Source organism: Schistocerca serialis, chromosome 6 (genome assembly GCF_023864345.2).
Source record: "Schistocerca serialis cubense isolate TAMUIC-IGC-003099 chromosome 6, iqSchSeri2.2, whole genome shotgun sequence".
Classification (NCBI taxonomy): Eukaryota; Metazoa; Arthropoda; class Insecta; order Orthoptera; family Acrididae; genus Schistocerca; species Schistocerca serialis.
This window is the reverse complement of record NC_064643.1, coordinates 682964970-682982800: the sequence shown is the minus strand read 5'-3', so window position 1 is coordinate 682982800 and position 17831 is coordinate 682964970. Positions and strand designations below refer to the sequence as shown.

Below are 17831 nucleotides of genomic sequence, written 5' to 3'. Positions count from 1 at the left end.
CTTAACCATTTGCTCCAGGGTCTTTCCTACACAGCTCGTTATGGCGATACTCCGGTAACTACTGGGACATTTGCAGTTCTTTCCTGATTTGAGGAGAGCGATCAGAATTGTCTCCCTCCACGAGTTGGGGTAGTTGCCTGTCTGCCATATTAGATTAAAACATTGGAGAAGGATTTCCTTTGATGCCACTGGCAAATGTCAAAGCATGCACTACCAGATTTGGTCGTGACTGTGTGCAGTGTCACGAATCTGTCAGTGCTATTCGAGCTCCCAGATGGAGAAAGGGGAGTTGTAGGTCTCAGAACTATTCTCCATCTTAACAGTCACAAGATAGCAATGAAACACCAGATATTAGCTTGCACTGGTAGTAGTTTGTGATAAATGTCCGACCAACATCTGAGCAAGGTGGTGTTTGGAGGCACCCCTGTTTCAGCACTGCTGCTATCGGCAAATGGCTGCGTTTACCAGAAATCCTCAGGATGGCTTCCCATACTTCTATAGAAGAAGAAGTGGAATGACTGGTAGAGTCCACGAACAATTTCCATGATCTTTTCTTACTCTCCCTAATGACGTGTCAAGCATTGGCCCTAGCGACTCAAAATGCCCTAAGGTTGTCTGCTGTCATTCGGTGTTTAAAGTGTTTAAGAGTCACACGCCTTTACCGGATTGCAGACTGGCACTCTGTCCACCAAGGTACAGGTCGCCTCCTCAGATCTGAGGACTGTGGGATGGAGAGGTCAGCAGCATGATGGATCACTCATGTGATGGTCCACCCATCCTTGGACCCTACGACAGTGTTCGAAAAACAGCCAGCTGGCTCAAACGCATCCAGTTAGCCCCACTGACCATCCACTATGGGGACTTAACTTCAGGTGGTGAGCCATTTAGTAGGTGAAGACAGATTGGGAAGTGGTCACTGGAATGAAGGCCGTCAATGACCTCCCACTGAACAGTTGGCGAATGCGGGAGAACAGAAAGAGGTCAATGGCTGAGAATGATCCAGTAGCAGTAGAGAAATGTGTGTGAGTAGCCATGTTAAGGATGCACAGCTCATGAGATGTCCTGAGTCCCTCCAAAACCTGACCCCAAGGGCGAGTATTGGTAGAGTGCCCACAAGACATAATGGGCACTGAAGTCTCCCAGGAGGACGAATGGTCGTGGGAGTTGTGCGGTAAGATCCGTGAGAGCCTCAGAGTCTAGTGCACCTTGGACACGTAAATACATTTAGCAAACAGTGATCCTTCAACATACATGAATTTGAACTGCAACAGCTTGCAGGTTAGCAGCCAAAGAGAGGGCAGAGGAGTGGTGCACATTAGTGACAAACACTAACACCTCCCTTGGCTCTGTCCCCTGATAGGTCATCCTTGCACAGAGACATCTGTATCTTTAAAATGTGTTTCTTGTAAACAAAAGCACAAGGGACCTGCCTGTGCTAGGAGTTACAGTTCCACTGTATTATGGAAGCCTCATCATCAGTGCAGTTTTAATTTACCCCTATCTTTTCACCGGGGAGGTGAAATACTTTAAGAGTGAGGGGGAGTGGAGGGGCTGCCTGGGTCCAAGACCTCTAAACTCCACGATATCCTCCTCATCAGTCAGATGGGAAAGAAATATCTCTGAAGGCACCCTGAACAGCTTTTGACCCGAATGTCTTGAGCTTTTCCCTGCACCCTGTCCCTTCGAGGATGAGGAGGAAAGAGGGCATCGAGAGGCACTCTCCATGTACCTTCTAGATACTGAGGAACTGTTGTTGGTCTTTTCCGGTGCAGTTGCCTGGATTGGTTGGTTGGTTGGTTGTTTGAGGTTAAAGGGACCAAACAGCAAGGTCATCAGTCCCTTGTTTCAAATAGACTCCATTCTGCTAACGGGACATCTCAGTATAGTCAGAAAAATAAAACGGATAAAGGGGAAACGTAAAAGGGCAGTCACGTTGTCATTAGTAAAAACAAATGAGGGAAGTTGGCAAGAGAACGAACCCAACACTATGCTGAAACAGCATAGGCAAGACCACCTGTGACTTAAAAGGTACAACTGCTATAATGCAGAAAGTACGTATGGGAATAGAAAAACTAACCAAGCCTTAAAAAGAAGGGGTGAAAACAGAGTAAAAGGGAAAGAAAAGAGGATTCCGGTCAGGGAGGTGAATCGGGAATCTCTGAACACTGCCTACAGTGGGAGACACCCAAACACTCACCGCCCTGCCCCAACACCAGAGGGAGATTAAAAACTTTAAAACTGAGAATAAAAACCACTCTCCCGGAGGAAACCTAGAACCAGAGAGACCATCCGGGAATCGTCAGCCAACATCAAAGGTAAAGTGTGGGGGAGTCTGTACTTAGCACGCAGAGCCAAAAGAAGGGGGCATTCAACCAAAATGTGGGCCACTGACTGGAAGGCTCCACAACCACATAGCGGGGGTGGCTCATCACGCAAAAGGAAACCATGGGTCAGCCTGGTATGGCCAATGCGGAGACGACACAGTGTGGTCGAGTCCTTGCGGGAGAGGCTAAAGGAAGAACGCCATGGGCCTGTATTCACCTTAATGGCACGAAGTTTATTAGACAGTGGAGTAGCCTCCCAAGAATGGGCCCATGACTGTGCAAAGTGGGATTTGATGTGAAGCCGTAAATCCGCTGCAGGAGGGGTTACAGAAAACGGGGGGTAAGTAACTGCTCCCCCAGCCAAACGATCAGCGAGCTCATTACCCGGGATACCCACATGGCCCGGGACCCATAGGAAGTCAATGGAACAAGCAGCAAGCGAGATGGTCATGGATGGCAGAGACCAAGGGATGGCGCGAAAAACACCGGTCAATAGCAAGAAGGCCACTCATCGAGTCCGTACATAACAAAACTCGGTTGTGTTGGGATTGTTTAATAAAGGTAAGGGCCCGGGAAATTGCCATCAATTCCGCAGTAAACACCCCACATGAGGGTGGCAGTAGATGATTTTCCGTTCCAACAAAGGACGTGAAGGCATACCCAACATGATCAGCAGATTTAGAACCATCAGTGTAAAAAACAACAGCATCCCGAAACTCCCATAAAATTTGGCGGAAAAAGGAACGGAACACCACCGGGGGGATGGAATCTTTCGGACCGCGGCGGAGATCCATCCGAATTCGAGGCCGAGGAACTAACCAAGGAGGGGTGGAGGGGAGGGAGCGAGGAAGACAGGACAAAGAAGGAAGCCGAAAATCACGGGTAAGAGACGCAAGGCGCAGCCCAACCGGTAAACCCGCCCGAGGGCGGGAGTCAGGCGGGCGACGCCCATGGTCTGGGAATAGGATAGAATAGGAAGGATGAGCGGGAGAAGAACGGATAGTAAGGGCATAAGACACCAGAAGCTGGGACCGCCGAACAGAAAGGGGGGGGATCCCAGCTTCAACCAGGAGACTATCAACAGGGCTAGTAGGGAAGGCACCGGTGGCCAAACGGATACCACGATGGTGGACTGGATCCAGCACGTGCAGCGTGGAAGGAGCAGCTGAACCATAAACTTGACAACCATAGTCCAAACGTGACAGAACTAGAGCACGATAAAGACGGAGGAGGAGGGAACGGTCCGCACCCCAGGAGGAGTGGGCAAGGAAGCGAAGGACATTGAGTTTACGGAAACATCCTACCTTCAGGAGTCTGATATGGGGCAGCCAAGTGAGCTTGTTGTCGAAAAGAAGACCTAGGAAACGAAACTGTGGAACCACAGGCAATCTTTGTGCAGCGAGATAGAGCTCTGGATCAGGGTGGACCGTAGTACGGCGACAGAAGTGGACCACCCGCGATTTTAAAGGAGAGAATTGAAACCCGTGGGAGAGGGTCCATGCAGAGGCACGCCGTATAGCCACCTGGAGCTGCCGTTCTGCAGATGGCATCGAGGAGGAACTAACCCAAATGCAGAAATCATCCACATACAGGGCAGGGGCGACCAAGGGACCGACAGAGGCCACAAGTCCATCGATAGCAATGAGGAAAAGAAGGACACTCAAGACAGAACCCTGTGGGATGCCCGTCTCCTGGGTCCGTGGAGAACTAAAAGCAGTACCAACTCGAACTCTGAATGACCGATGGATCAGGAACTGGCGGATAAAAATCGGGAGTGGGCCCCGAAGACCCCACTGATGAAGGGTTAGTAAGATGTGATGGCGCCAGGCCGTGTCATAGGCCTTGCGAAGGTCAAAAAACACTGCAACCAAATGGCGGCGCTGGGAAAAAGCCTGCCGAACTGCGGATTCCAAGCGAAGCAAATGATCGATTGGAGATCGTCCCTCTCGAAAGCCACACTGGTAAGGGGACAATAGATCCCGAGATTCGAGGACCCAAGTGAGCCGACGGGCTACCAGCCGTTCAAGTAACTTACAACCAACATTGGTCAAACTAATTGGCCGATAGCTGTCAACAGATAGGGGGTTCTGACCAGGCTTAAGGACAGGAACCACAATGCTATCCCTCCACTGAGAAGGGAAGTCACCCAGGAGCCAGATACGGTTAAACACCCGAAGAAGATGGTGCCGTTGTGGAGCACTGAGATGTTGAAGCAGCTGGTTATGAATGGAATCTGGGCCAGGAGCCGTATCATGAGAAGCAGATAGAGCAGAAAGAAATTCCCATTCAGTGAAAGGTTCGTTGTAAGATTCTGACTCACAAGTGGTGAAACATAAGGTGACAGCTTCAGCCTGTTGTTTTTGATGAAGGAAAGCAGCTGGATAGGAGGCCGACGCTGATGCCACTGCAAAATGGGTCGCAAGATGTTCTGCGAGAACTAATGGGTCCGTACAAATGCCATCTGGGAGGTGAAGGCCTGGGAGGGTGGACTGCCGATGGCAACCTTGGAGAGAGCGAAGTGTAGCCCATACCCGTGACAGAGCGACAGTGGAACCAAGGGAAGAAACGAATCGTTCCCAACATATCCGCTTGCTCTGTTTGATTAAATAACGGGCTTTAGCGCGAAGGCGCTTAAAGGTAGAAAGGCTGGCTACAGATGGGTGCCTCTTAAAGTGTTGCAAAGCTCGACGGCGATCACGGATGGCAATGGCAATGGCCGTACTCCACCACGGGACTTGCCGACGACGAAATTGTCCAGATGAGCGCGGGACAGCAAGGTTAGCAGCGCGAACAATCGCGTCAGACACGTCACGTAGGACGTCATCAATACAACCCGACAAAGAGGGAGAAAACTCGACCTGTGCAGTATATAGAGGCCAATCGGCGCGGTGGAAAGACCAACGAGGTAACCTGTCCATCGGGGAGCGGGAAGGGAGCGTGATAATCAACGGGAAATGGTCACTATCACAAAGGTCGTCGTGTGGCGACCAGTGTAATGAAGGGAGGAGAGAGGGAGAAGAAAGAGAAAGATCAATGGCAGAAAAGGTACCATGACCAGCACTGAAATGAGTAGGGGAGCCATCATTAAGAAGGCACAGGTCGTGGTCTGCAATAAATTGGTCGATAAGAAGACCTCTTCTAGATGGAAAGGCACTGCCCCACAAAGGATGATGAGCATTAAAATCCCCAAGGAGGAGGAAGGGAGGAGGAAGTTGCTGAAGAAGGGTGGTTAAGGCAGCAGGTGTAAGAGTCCTGTCAGGAGGGAGATAGAGATTGCATACTGTGACTGCAGAGTCTAAGTGGACCCTAACAGCAACTGCTTCCAATGTAGTTTGGAGAGGAATCCACGTGCTAGCAATGTCTGTACGGACCAACGTACAAACGCCACCAGAAGCCCGCAAGGGTCCGACCCGATTTCGACAGAAAACACTGAACCCACGGAGGGTCGGTTAGTGAGCATCAGTAAAATGAGATTCCTGGAGAACCACACAAGCTGCTGAGTAGGACGAAAGAAGGGATTTCAATTCCGGAAGGTGACGATAGTAGCCATTACAATTCCATTGGAGAACCATAGAACGATGGTTTAAATGAGGGCTGAACACGCTAAATCCAGTCATACCGCCGGGTCCCCACCTGTCACCGACAAGGAGGGGGCGACATCCATAAACGACAGGTCAGAATCCGGTTGTGAAGCCGGGGAAGGGACCTCCGGTGACACCAGAGGCTCTTTGTCCTGGGACTTATGTTTCTTCTTCTTTTCAGGCTGAGATCGAGGAGGGCTGTGTGGCATAATGGAGCCAGCTGCAGCAAGATCAGGAACAGAAAGAGACCGGGCGACCTGGGGGCCGATAGACCGCGGCTCTCGCGGTCGCCGCGCTGCAGCAGACCTTTGACCTGGAAGGTGCTGGGAAGGGGCATCCCGGGAGAGGCGCCCTTGACCGGCAGACGCCGAAGGAGTGGGACACTTCTCCGGCTGGGGAGGGGGAGCGGCGCCCAGAGGAGAAGGTGTGGGAGCCGCAGGGGAGGGGGGAAGGAGAGGGGTCCGGGACGGGGGTAAGGAAGGGGGAGGAAGGGGGAGGAAGGGATGAAGATGTAACCAAGGCGTAACTAGATGTCATGGACACAGGGTGCAATCGTGCATATTTCTTACGGGCCTCTGTGTAGCTTAAACGATCAAGAGACTTATACTCCTGTATCTTTTTTTCTTTCTTATAGACTGGGCAATCTGCTGAACGTGGAGAATGACTACCATGACAATTTACACATACAGGAGGGGGAACACAGGGACTCCCCTCATGGAGTGGACGTCCACAGTCACCACAGAGAGGGTCCTGGGTACAGCGAGAAGACATGTGGCCAAAACGCAAGCACTTAAAACACCGCATAGGAGGTGGGATGTACGGCTTCACATCACAGCGATAGACCATAATCTTAACTTTCTCAGGAAGGGTATCCCCTTCAAAGGCCAGGGTAAAGGCACCAGTATCAATACGATTATCTTTAGGACCCCTCTGAACACGCCGAACAAAGTGAACACCCCGCCGTCCGAGATTGTCCCGAAGTTCCTCATCAGTTTGAAGGATGAGGTCTCTGTGAAAAATCACACCTTGTACCATATTTAGAGACTGGTGAGGGGTAATGGACACGGGAATTGTGCCAAGATGGGTACAGGCACGAAGGGCCGCAGATTGGGCAGCCGAAGCAGTTTTTATCAGTAATGAACCTGACCGCATCTTGCTCAGGGAGTCCACTTCGCCGAACTTGTCTTCAATGTGTTCCACAAAGAATAAAGGTTTGACACCGGTGAAAGTATCTCCATCAGTCCTGGTGCAAACTAGATAACGGGGGAAAGGTTTTGCCCCTAGACGACGGGCCTGACCCTCCTCCCAGGGGGTAGCCACGGAAGGGAAGGCCGAAGGGGCAAGAGAAGCAGCACTTGAGGAATCAGTACCACGCAGAGAGACGGCCGCAGAAGAGCGGCCAGAGGTTTGGACCCTTATGCGTTTCATCTGCATAGCGTCCGCCCTGATACCACCCACTCCGATCAGGGGCTCTCCTCACGGGCGCCACCCAGCCACAGCAAGGGCCGTCTGGCACGGCGGCCATTGCCGGGAGTTCCGATGCTCCAGGATGACGAGCAACCACTCCAAGGCATGCATGAGGAGGTCACAGCTCAGGTATCAGAAGTGTGATCCCTGTGTGTTCAGGGGGCTCAACCATAAGGGTACATAGCGACCCCACCACACGGGCTGGCTACCGTGCTGGCTATGCACCCTAGCATCAGACAACGACGTAGAAGAAAAGGTGGAATATACTAGGAGGGCACACGTCGGAGACACTAGGTAAGGTGCTCTTCCCCAAATGGCTCACACTACGGAAAGAGAAATTTTGGAATGGAGGTCAAACCCCAGAGGGGGACCAAGGAATGCCAAAAGGAGGAGATGATTACGCAACAAAGCCAGAGTGTAAAACCAACAGAACCAGGAGGATAGCGGGGGCCAACATAAGCAAGGACACCAATAGAGGGAGAGGAGAGGGCGAGGGGAAAGGGGTATGGAGGGGAAAGGAGGGGAAGGGAAAGGAAATGCAGCCCGGGAGAGAAAGAAGGCTGCAATGGCTCGGGGCCCCGTGCTCGCCACGCACGTATCCACGAAAGAGTTGTGGACCCCCTGGGGGGTTGCCTGGATTGCTTCCTTACTCCTTATCCCTTGGCATGTACACATCCAAGTACAGGTGCTTGTGGTGGCTACAGGCACACTAGGCATCATCTGTGTCTAGGCGTCCCTCTTGGGAATAGGTTTCTGCACCATGGAAGAATATGATGTGGCAAGGAAAGGACGGTGGAAGGGGGGGGGGGTGCTGAAGCATGCCCAGAGCTTACGGTGATGGGATTGGTGGTGCTTACCAGTCCCCAGCTCGGGAACCACAGGGTTGCCAAGCTTGTACCCAGCAAATCAATACTGAGCCCCTGGGGGCTTAATGGTACGAGAGGGACCTATTGAGAGTAAAAAGCCATAAGCAAAGACAGGGGTTGGAATACATCCAACAAATAACCAAGGACACTTGGTACAAATGCTATCAGCAATAAGAGATTATCCCGGAGGTACAAAGAGAATATCTCTTAGTCAATTTTGAAGTTTATGTCAGAAATGTGCAGATAACTACCAAGTTATGAATATAATAGAGGGAAACATTCCACGTAGGAAAAATATATCTAAAAACAAAGATGATGAGACTTACCAAACAAAGTGCTGGCTGGTCGATAGACACACAAACAAACACAAACATACACACAAAATTCTAGCTTTCACAACGAACGGCTGCTTTGTCAGGAAAGAGGGAAGGAGAGGGAAAGACTAAAGGATGTGGGTTTTAAGGGAGAGGGTAAGGAGTCATTCCAATCCCCGGAGCGGAAAGACTTACCTTAGGGGGAAAAAAGGACGGGTATACACTCGCGCGCGTCCTTTTTCCCCCCTAAGGTAAGTCTTTCCGCTCCGGGGATTGGAATGACTCCTTACCCTCTCCCTTAAAACCCACATCCTTTAGTCTTTCCCTCTCCTTCCCTCTTTCCTGACAAAGCAGCCGTTGGTTGCGAAAGCAGAATTCTGTGTGTATGTTTGTGTGTCTATCGACCGGCCAGCGCTTTTGTTTGGTAAGTCTCATCTTTGTTTATAGATATATTTTAACTACCAAGTTACAATGAAACGAGGCGGAATGAGGCAAAAGTCATGTATATTCTGATACTCTACACGTAATATTTACTTTTGCTCTGCAAATGTAACAACTAAATTTCACTCAGCAAATCACTGTAAAAGGCATGGCACAGGCACTTCTACCAACATTGGTCACTCACTCACTGTACTACTGTGTTCACATGTAAAGTGAGCAGTAAAAATGACAACACCTGAGTAGGCACTGTAATCCTCCTTACTGTCGTTATCCTTACACAAGAGATTTGGTAGAAGAAACGGTTTTGGCATGGTCTTTTCCAAACAAGTTTGCTTGATTTATTTAAGAGAATAATGACATCCTCCTTCCAGAGAATCCTGTTTAAGTTCTATAAGCATTTAAGAAATTTTGTATGCATTATATAATTACTTTCCTGGTAACAGGTCTCTGAATTACTTTGACTACTACTGTCAGGAGTAATTCATTAGGACTCTACATTCTGGCATAGTATTGCAAAATAAATTACATTAATGAGTTATGTGATTTCTTTACAGATGCACTGCAGTTTTGCATTGTCTTCACAACCAATCTAAATATTCCTCTCACCTTCCTCACTACCAGTTCCATACATACTATTTCATATCACTCCACAGTATAATCACTAAATATTTGAATGAAAAGTGAATTTGGCTGCAATAATCCAACAGGACTATAGTCTGCTACAGACAACAGGTTCTCTAGCAAACAATCAGAGCTGCTGATCCTTTCTCCAGATCCTCTCCTTTCACATGTTTGTGTAAGTTTAAAGTCCCCCCTCCATTTGTTGTCCCACTAAGTCCTACATCCATTATGTAAGGTTACTGTATTAGTTTATGTGCAAGCCTGATCAATACTCAATGATCTAACTCTACAGTAGCTGTGTCCTTAATGTCAGTCACGTTACAACACTAAACAAGTTTCATTTTAATCTTTTCCAAAGAAGAATACATATTCTAAAGTTCATTGTAATAATATATTTTAACAGCTACAAATAAATAAAAAGCATATTGCAGATGAACAGCTCACCTGCAGTTCATGAAGTTCACTCTTGCATTTCTCTATTTCATATGACATTTCTGTTGATTCAGTCTTTTTTTTGTCCACTTCTTTAAGCAATATATCTAAATGTTGCTCTTCCTTCATTCTTTGGCTGCATTTACAAGAGTTTAAGTGACAGAGGAAAAGTTCAGGCTTATTAGTACTATATTAATGGAACATAATATATATTCAACACAGCAACAACAACAAGAAAATGCAACAAAGAATTTACTATTCACAATTTATAAGTTTTCACTACTACATTATTGCACTACAGCCTTTATCATGCTTCATCAGCATAGTGGAAAATGCACAATTTAAAGAAGAGTCAGCCAAGTGGATTCCATATTATCTAAAGTATTCTCATATCTTTAAACTGGGGAGACAACAACAGCTGGTTAATGATATACAAAGTGAAGTAGAACTATACTGACAAACTTCCAGAGTTCGTTCACAGACACCTCTCGAGTATCTTTGTGTAAGCGGCTCGGGGTCTCCAGCAGCTATTACAGAGTACTTATAATGGCGGAAAAATCTAAATTTTTTTAATGACTTTATTAAATTCTATAGTCATTCCTGATTACATCAATATACACATTACAGGGTTTCAAATGAAGAATGACCTATATATACCAAATTTTAAAGTTACAGTCATGTATGCCAGCACACCACCTTATTTCTGTTACAGAAAGCAGTACTATTTTGAAAAGAACTGAACTTTCTGTTTCGAGCAATTATAAGTATGATAAATTGTAAATGTCAGTAACAGTACAGGTTCATAGTGTGTGTAAATGACTATCTTTGATATTATTTACTTTTGTTTTGCTGAAGCAGTTTGTTCACGTGTTACTGAATGTTTGTTGCCCAAGTGCTACAGATAATTGTGGAAGTACATATCCTTTAGTGTGCAAGCTGCTGAAAGTAACCTATGTTTCAATTCTGAAAGTAACCTACGTATCAGTTCTTCAGGGAAGAAACTCCCACATGGCACATTTCCTGGCAATCCAAATTTGTGTGTTAACAATGACCTTGTTTGTAGTGGATTTTTTGTTGTTGATGTGGGCATCATCTTTGATAAAGAAAGTGGCGAAATGTAAACAATCTGATGGTGTAGGCTGTCTGGAAATAACTGAAAAACAAAGTAGCAGGAAGGGTTTAGTGTCAAAATTAGTTGTCCTGTGTAGATTCTGCAATAAATCTACCTCGAAAATGACTTCAACCATTGTGCATAATTCATATGATGTGAATATGAAGTCAGTGTATGCAGTGGATGCAATAGGAAAAGGAAAAAAGGCTGTGCAAACGTTTTATGGTTTGATAGACCTTCCTTCCTTCCTTCCTTCCTTCCTTCCTTCCTTCCTTCCTCCCTCCCTCCCTCCTCCTCCTCCTGTCATGCATATCTGGTAAAAGTTTGGTCTCCTTCAAATGTATAACATTGGATTAAATGGTATCTCAATTTGAGTAAGCATTTTGGAAAAAAATTGAATCTATTTTTTGTAATTTTTTAATAACCCAAAGCAGGTTCAAAAATATTCACAATACTTCCAATCTGTTTAGAAAGTGTGCTGCATTACCTGATATCAACAAAAAATTTTGAACAGAATCTTCTATTGGTTCTTGGTAGAACAACATTATAATGTTCCACAGTATTACTTTTATTGTGTTAACCGCTTTTGCAGTAAATGTCTGAAGATGGCCTTATAAGACAAAAACCGGTTAACACAATAAAAGTAATACTGTGGAACAAAAGCAAGATGGTGCTTTTCATTTATTAAAAAAATCTGTAAAACATATACATTATAAACAGTGCCTGGAAGAAATAGGTGTTGATTTTTATATAATATTACACAACATTGAGCCAGAAAAGTTCCCTGTATTGTTAAAGGATTTCATCTTGCTTTCAGCTGGTAGAACTATTTTGCAATTGCAATTCCAGCACTAAGCCATTCTCAAGCATAAGATTTTGACACACAGGTTGAGATAACTATGTAATAAGTATTTCATTTGGTTTCTTGCCCCCCAGTTTTGTATCTGCACTGCACTGAAAATAGTGCACATCAGTGCAGATCTCTATGTTTTCACAAAAATAGGAGTGATTGCAGTAACAAACTGAATAAGAAATACTTACATTATTAATCCGCAATGAGGCACCAGAGATCAAGGGTCCCTTATATCTTCAGTACTAAGAAGGTATGCTTGAACAACCTCTTGAAGTTTACATTACGCTGTCGGTATTCACCACTGATATGTTTCAAAAGTGTGTCGAGGCAGGGTAGTCCTGCACTCTGGCAACATATGCAGAGTGTATGCGAGAGTGAGTGAGTGAGTGAGTGAGTGAGTGAGTGAGTTGTGTCGATGACTGATGAGTGCTTGTACAATGCACTGTTGGGTTTGTGGTTTTATTGATGAAGGGAAGGGAGAGGGCGACACTGTGTGGGCACATGACAAACACATTAAAAGCACCAAGGGGCCCGCCGAGTTTAATGTCCTTAACCAGGGGACATACCACCAGGTAGGCCCAACAAAGTTGTGCAGATGGCACAGATGCTGCTGTCGAACTCCGGAGTCTTAGTGGGAACCTTTGCTGTTTTATTCATGTATGTTTCAATGTTACGCACTCCCCCCTCCCTCCCACAAGAGAGTGTGCAACAGACGGGAGGGCTGGAAAAGTATGAACACCCTTTGCTGCTTTGCGTCACATTCAAATTTTGTTGAATGGTTTTCAAAGGACCCTTGTTATTCCATCCTGTACGCTAGAGCAAAACTTGCTGTTGCATTACACTTTGTTCAGTCATGCTCAGTGGGCATCATGCCCACAATATCCTTGGAGAAGATTGAATCGTTCAGGAGCATGTCAACCCTGTCAAAGGTTGTGCTATCAAGAATGTCATCCTGTGAACTATTGTTTCAGACTGCAAAATGTGTGGCAATCAACACCCTAGGGGAAGGGGTGATTTCATTGAAGCCCTTTATGCCACTTCTGAATCACAATGTGTCAATTTTTTTCCTTGGCCACTCTTAAGAAAATGGTGTGATTTCTGGGACAGGCACTTTGACTCCATAGCAGAGGCATCAAGACAAGGGAATGGAATGTGGATAACAGTGACATGGCTTATGTGAGATGTCCAGGTGCTGTTGGGTAGAATTGTGAAGTTTGGTGCCAATATGACATCAATAACCCACCTTACACCTCACATGAATTTCTGAACTCTGGCCTCGCTGTCAGAAGTGTTCCTGAGCCTGAGGGTGACGTCACAGGATGCCAGGCTTTTGCACCATTACAGAGTAAGGTTGTAGGGACCTTTAAGCCAAATTTCAAACTTCTGCATCACAATGGGAAACAAATATGGTATTTCAAGAAAGAAACCCTTTAATTGTGCGGCACAGTGTAATTTAATCAAGTACATATGTTCAAAGACTGGTGATCAGGAACTTTACACTACCATCTTTCCTCACTTACCGGACAAATACTTGCAGTGACAATATTTCACCACCAGGATCACAAGCATACCTCCAAGTCAAATGCCACTGCACAAGCACGACGTTTGTAACCTCGGCTCCAGAGGACAGTGAATGGGAGAACTCAATACAGCAAGTTTGAAAGTAGGCTCACAAATCAGTTTCAGCAGTGTATGTCAAATATATCGAAAAGGAAATCCTAAAAACTAAGAGTGAAGACACATTAATGGCTTTTTTATATTTAAAGCAGTTGAGGACGCCAAATGGATGAAAGGAAAATAAATGAACAGAAGAGAAAATTAGTTGAAGTGTAGTTGGTGAACAAAGTAAGACAGTTGGGGAGGTAAAAAGCTAATTGTAATGTGGCACTAAATTTGATACCAGTAAAAGAGAGAAAAATAGCAGGGAAAACATGGTCTGGAGGGAAAAGGAAGCCACATGGTAGAATTTTGGTTAGTTGGGTGAGGGAGACCAAACAGTGAAATCATCGGTTCCACGATCTAAGATGACAGAACTAAGGGAGAAGCAACAAAAACAGTAGTGTCTGGTAAATGTGAAAGGAAAATGGGCAAACAAAGAGGCAAAAGGAACATCGAGGTGGCAGGAAGAGAAGAGAATGGGAGAGGTGGGGGGAGGGGATGCAACAAGAGCATGTGGTGCCCAAAGGCACTACACACAATGGGGCACCAGCACTGCTGCTGACCCATTCCAATCTCCACACAACATGAACGATCACAACACAACGGGGCAACACGGGGGAAGACAAGAAAGGGGGGGGGGGGGGGGGGGAATGGCATGAGGGACCATGCAGAAATAGGACAAACCTAGACAGCATAGAGGTGAGGCTGAAGGCTTCCCAAACTAACGCCAATGCTAACCAAACGACTCCAATTCTGGAAGGAAATTCAGTACTTAAATCTGGGAGGACAAACCACTTTCACAAAAAAGCCGAGAAAGGATGTAATCATTCGAGGCTTGTCTGCTAACACATGGGACAAGAAGCATGAAGGGCATTTTCAGTGGAAAGTCTAAGACTGCAGAGGATTTTAGATTTCCGCCGAGAGATTTCCCCCGAGACTCGGCCCATGACTGGGCGAACAGGAATTTGACATGAAGCCCCTCAGAGAATGGTCGTAAGTGACCACCCACTCAGCCTGACGATCGGCAAGCTCATTACCCCAGATACCCTTTGGGCCAAGAACCCAAAAGAAATCAACCAAACACGTACCTCGGTCAAGATCAGCCAGAAGGTCGTGGATGGCAGGGACAGATGACAGGAAAAATACCAGGTGATAGCCTGAAGACGACTCATTGAGTCCTTACATAAGGAAACTTGGGTGCGGGAGGACCATTTAATAAAGCAGTGGGCCCAATACGTGGCAATCAGTTCCGCAGTAAACATATCTCACATGACAGGTAAGAGATTGTGTTCCTTGCTAAAAGGAGACATGTTTTGGCAAAGCAAAGTGGGGTATCCATTTTGGGTTTGTTTTCAGCCCATGATTGTACTGGTGACTTTGGTGCTCAGTGGTGTGGAAAGGACGCACTAAATGAAAAGACAGCAGACCCAGACAGGGTGTGTGGTATACCTATGTAGCTGTGCCATGTCTGGCAATGTCAAAATTTTGAGTGTGCTAAATAAGTGCTTATTTGAGTTATAGTTGGTGTGGCAGTGGCATTTGTGTCAAAGTCAAAGTCATCTCCAGAAATTGCAGTTTTCAGAAAACAAGAATATCCAACATTAATGTAAGATGGAATTTTGAACTGATGCAGCTTCAAGGAAAGTGGGCACTGTAAGCAGGTTGCAGTAATAGGTTAATTCCATCTCGCTGAGGATGTGAAGATCCTTGCCAATTATTCTGCAATCAAACTACAGCACCACACCATCTACAATAAACAAGGCAGACTTTTTATTAAATCTCAGCAATCAGAAATGTAATGAATATCACAGTCATAAATGTCATATTTAATTACTGAACAGATACAATTATTTAAAGCTGTCAGTTAAAGTCATTACAATTGTGGAGTGTATGTAACTGTTGATATGAACCGTGACAACCTACCATCTTAGCGAAGTTCAAGATTTGGTTGACTGTAAAACAGTGGCAACAATTTTCAAAACTTTCTGAACAAGAAAGATTTATTAGACTGATGCCTAGCCTGCACTATAAAATTATAATTCCAGACCATAAATTAAGCTCTCTACATCTCACCTCTTTGGCTGGCCCCCAACTAAGAACATACTACTAGAATCAGTACACAATGAGAATTTTATAATTTGGAGCACATATTCAAATACATGTATCCCTTTGAAATGCAACTAATTCATTTACAATGGATGACTGTAATAAACATATGAAGAACATACACCTTTCAACAATAACTCCACCACATTTACCAATCAGTTATTGAAATGTGGCATTAATTATCCATGAAAAGGATGACTGATTAATTCTGAAAATTCGTAATTGTTAAAACTGGACATTTAAAACTTAGGCGCAATGTGTACAAAGTGGGGGGTAGCTCCACTTATCAAGTGACAATGGCTAAAAACGCAGTGCCCAATACGCAGTCCACTTAAAATGACCTTCTCCTGGCGGGAGGGCTGAGAGGAGGTCGTCCAAGCCCCTGGGAGAAGCTTTTAATAGGCCAAAGCTTATTCCTGTGAAGCGTGGACCATTGGCGATGACAAAGGGACACCACCTCCTAACAGACAGCAACACAAATCATCTGAAGGAATATAGGAACTAGCGGGCTGAGAGGACAGCAGTGTCAGCAGCCTCACTTCCCGGCAAGCCGACATGACCAGGAACCCACAAATATCACACTGGCTCCACCAACAGTGAGCAAGTAACAGTGTTCCTGGATCCACTGCACTAAGGGATGGGCAGTGTACAGTGCACACAGACTTTGAAGGGCACTGATTGAGCCTGAGCAGAGGACACAATTGAAAAGGCCATGTCACCAGATGCACACCATGGCCTGATACGGGGCAAAGAGCTCGGCTGTAAATACTGAGCAGTGTGCCGGAAGCCGATATCTAAAGACACTGGTGCCAATGATGAACACGCGCGACCACACACACACACACACACACACACACACACACACACACACACACAGTCAGTCCGAGAGCCATCAGTGTATACAAAAATACTATTGCAAAGGTCCATGCGAAGGTTGTGAAAATGAATGCAGTAGACCGAGGCTGGAGTAGTGTCCTTAGGAAGCACATGAAGGCCAAGCTTAACATGGGCTGTCTTATGAAGCCAGGGTGGTGAAGGGTTCACCCCCATCAGGGAAGCTGCAGGTAGTGTGAAGCTGAGGTGCCGTATCAAGCACTGAAAGCAGACTCCAGAAGGTAACAGACAAGAGGGATGGGCCCCATACTGGTGATCAAAGGAATCATTGAAGGAGGTATAGGAGAGGTGGTCATGCATAGCAGACTAACGGCACGCATACCTGCTGAGAAGGAAGTCACGGCAGTAGGACAGTAGTAGTTCAGCAGCTCCAGCAGACACGCAACTGGGCTAGTGTAAAAGGTTCCTGTGGCCAAACAGATGCCACGATGGTGGACAGTGTTGAGACAGCGTAAGATGGATGGAAATGCAGACACACAAAGCGGCCATAGTCTAATTTCCAACAGACAAGGGACTGGTGCCAATGGAGCAGGGTAGTTTGATCGGCACCCTACAAAGTACCATTGAGGACACTTAGGACATTGAGGAATCGCGTACAGCAGGCCACCAGGTAAGGCACATGGGTGGACCAAGATTGTTTCCTATCAAGCATGAGGTGCAGGAACTTCGTAGCGTCAATGAATGGAAGGGCAACAGGCTCAAGATATAAAATGTTGGGATAAACCAATTGCACTGCCAGAAATTCATACAGACGGTTTTGCCAGTGGAAACACTAAAGCCATTGTCGGAGTAAAGACAATCATGACACCACTTAAGAAGCTGCTCAGTGAGATAGGTCCGTGGAGAACTGCAATAGATGGTAAAATTGCCAACAAAAAGGGAGCTGGAGATGCCCACTGGGAGACGGGCCATTATAGGGTTAATGGTGGTAGCAAAGGGAACAACGCTCAGGATGGAACCCTGAGGTACACCACGTTCCTGGACAAAGATGTCCTGTCCGACATGGCAGAACCCATATGCACCTTGAAAACTCTATCATTTAAAAGTGCCTACAGGAAACAGGTGAGGCAGCCACAGAAGTCCTATGTGTAAATAGTACAGTGGATACAAGTTCTCAAGCAGGTGTCGTAGGCCTTCTCCAAATCGAAAAACATGGCCACTG

At 46.2% G+C, this 17831-nt stretch overlaps 1 protein-coding gene across 3 annotated transcripts in view; it reads right to left on the bottom strand.

The window, feature by feature from the left end:
- Positions 1 to 17831, bottom strand: part of LOC126483749 (kinectin-like) — a 63781-nt gene that overhangs the window by 801 nt on the left and 45149 nt on the right. For all 3 annotated transcript variants that reach the window (XM_050106891.1, XM_050106893.1, XM_050106892.1), the window contains exon 6: positions 10059 to 10182. In XM_050106891.1, the coding sequence (XP_049962848.1) occupies positions 10059 to 10182 (124 nt within the window). The remainder of the gene's footprint in view (positions 1 to 10058; positions 10183 to 17831) is intronic.